At 34.9% G+C, this 2,265-nt stretch overlaps 1 protein-coding gene across 1 annotated transcript in view; it reads right to left on the reverse strand.

The window, feature by feature from the left end:
* Positions 1–2,265, reverse strand: part of cox16 (cytochrome c oxidase assembly factor COX16) — a gene marked incomplete at its 3' end in the record, with an annotated part of 8,922 nt that overhangs the window by 5,115 nt on the left and 1,542 nt on the right. The window contains 1 exon segment of the mRNA XM_014025709.1: positions 1,517–1,594. Within this exon segment, the coding sequence (XP_013881163.1) occupies positions 1,517–1,594 (78 nt within the window).

Here is a 2,265-nt window from a genome sequence, read left to right on the forward strand (position 1 = left end):
TTCCCTCCAGCTGTACGTCACACAGAGCGAAGCATACGTATAAACAACTTGTACAGCTGTATTTTTCACCTCGAAGTCGGAAAAACTTTTAATGCATTTTCTTGTTAACTTCAAAAATGACAGGACGATGTGGGCTTGATCCCAAGTCCATCTTGTTAATTTAACAACCGGCTTCTGCTCTGGGATCATTTTCAGCAGCATGTAAAAGCTCATGTGTATTGGCCATTTTTATATTTAATCAGCTTCACCACACTTACATTCCAGATATCTGAAGGAGGAGGAATGCAGACAAATAAACACACACACCTGGTCTAGTACCACTATACTTATGAGTAATTTGCATTCATTTCTGTAGCGTAACACTGACCTTTTACCCTAAACCTAATCTAAATTCAAATCATACCTTAGTCCTGAACCTAACCCCTGACCCACCAATGGTACCCGCCCCCTGGACTTTAAATAAAACTGTCATAAAGACATCAACACTTCATACTTATTTGTTTATAGTCACATTATCATTGCAAAATTAAGTGCTAACATAATTAATTTCCCAAAAGATACACTTAATTCTGTAATCTGATCATCAATTGATCTGGTGCTCCTTATTTCATCTAAGGTGAGCACCACAATTTTATGGCTGACTAAGATCTACATRACCAAAACTGAACCACAATATGAATAATGTTTTGCAGCTGTCAAACAAGGGAATTAATAGTCTCAGCAATTAGTAAGCGCCTCATAATTTTAATTGCAACTGATGTACCCAACATCCAAACCACATACACTCATTAACAAACACTTGTCACTTTGATAAATTAGTTATTTTCACCTACTGCTGTTGGCTAAATCGAAGCGATGTTGTTGCCCATGTCTGAGTTCGTTCGTCTGTACCATTAGAAAAATAAGTTGAGTCACTGAACAGAGTTTACTAAAACTTCCAGAAAGTAAATATTACAATACAAACAGTACATGCACTTTTGATTAACTTTTAAAGTCAACCCAATAAAAGATGGCCGCTAAAGCAAAACGATCTTCTTAGTAAAGCATAAATATGGCTGTAACTCAAGTTATATTTTACAGATGGAGGTAAAATATGGTGGTAGTTTGTTAATTTATTAAATGTGGCAGGTGATTTCTTTAAGGAGTACTAGTTCTTTATTCTAATATAGCTTTTGTAATTTAATTTTGCTTTTTAGTGGAGCTATTCTAAACAGGTTGCAAATCCTGTGTTGCACGTCAGCAGTGTTTCTTTAAATGATGGRTCCTTAAAATATAGAATAAATTTTCTTAAAAACTTTATCAAATCTCACTTGGATTAAAAGGGTGTGCTAAAATGTAATGTTTTCATCGTACTCATGAACATAACAGGTGTGATTTCATTTTTTTACCACTTGGAGGAGTATTCACTCACCAGCCAGTGTTACAGCAGAATGTTTTTAAACCCTGAGATTTTTATTTTATTTCAACRTGTAAGGTGGAGGGGTGTAACTAAATAAAAATGTAATTCAATACAAACCCTTCTTCTGATCTTCTGTTCCTCATAACGGATTTGTGTAAACTCACGAAGGCCAAAGGAGCCACCAACAATCAGCAGCTGAAGAAAAAGACATCTGAGGTGATTAACTTATTCATAAAACTTACTTCAGTTGCCTTTGCTGGGACTACACAAACCTGACTCGAACCAAAAACAAAAACGAACAAATGTTTAGGAGGAGCTTCGTCTTTTGATGAATCGAGACAGCTTTTATTAATTAAATTTAAAGTAAGCCACTGGTGTCAAATCCTGCAGAGGTTTCTCTTCTTCTTCTTCTTAGTTATTTTTTGGCGGTTGSCAAACAACGTTAAGGCGCGTTACCGCCACCTACTGGTGTGGAGTGTGGACTGGAACAGCTCTCATACAATCGATTCTGTCTTAAATACTTTAATAACAATTGAAAGGTTTCAGAATTTGAATTACTTTGTAATATTTCTATAATATCAAATTTTGACTTCACTGAGTCTTTTAATCAATTGATTTCTTTCATTTTGGTATTTTTTGCAATGTATTAACTAGGGCTGTGTATTGGCAAGAATTTGGCGATACGATACATATCATGACAGAGGGGTCACGATACGATATATCCCGATATATTGCGATACTATAAGCAAGGCGATACATTGCAATTTTTTTGTCCAAAAATTATATTAAATAAAAACCTCTTACAGGGGAAAAAAATGAAAAACCAAAATTCATTGTCTCAGAAAATTCTAATATTACAGAGACGT

The sequence above is a fragment of the Austrofundulus limnaeus genome, unplaced genomic scaffold, assembly GCF_001266775.1.
Source record: "Austrofundulus limnaeus strain Quisiro unplaced genomic scaffold, Austrofundulus_limnaeus-1.0 Scaffold493, whole genome shotgun sequence".
Taxonomy (NCBI): Eukaryota; Metazoa; Chordata; class Actinopteri; order Cyprinodontiformes; family Rivulidae; genus Austrofundulus; species Austrofundulus limnaeus.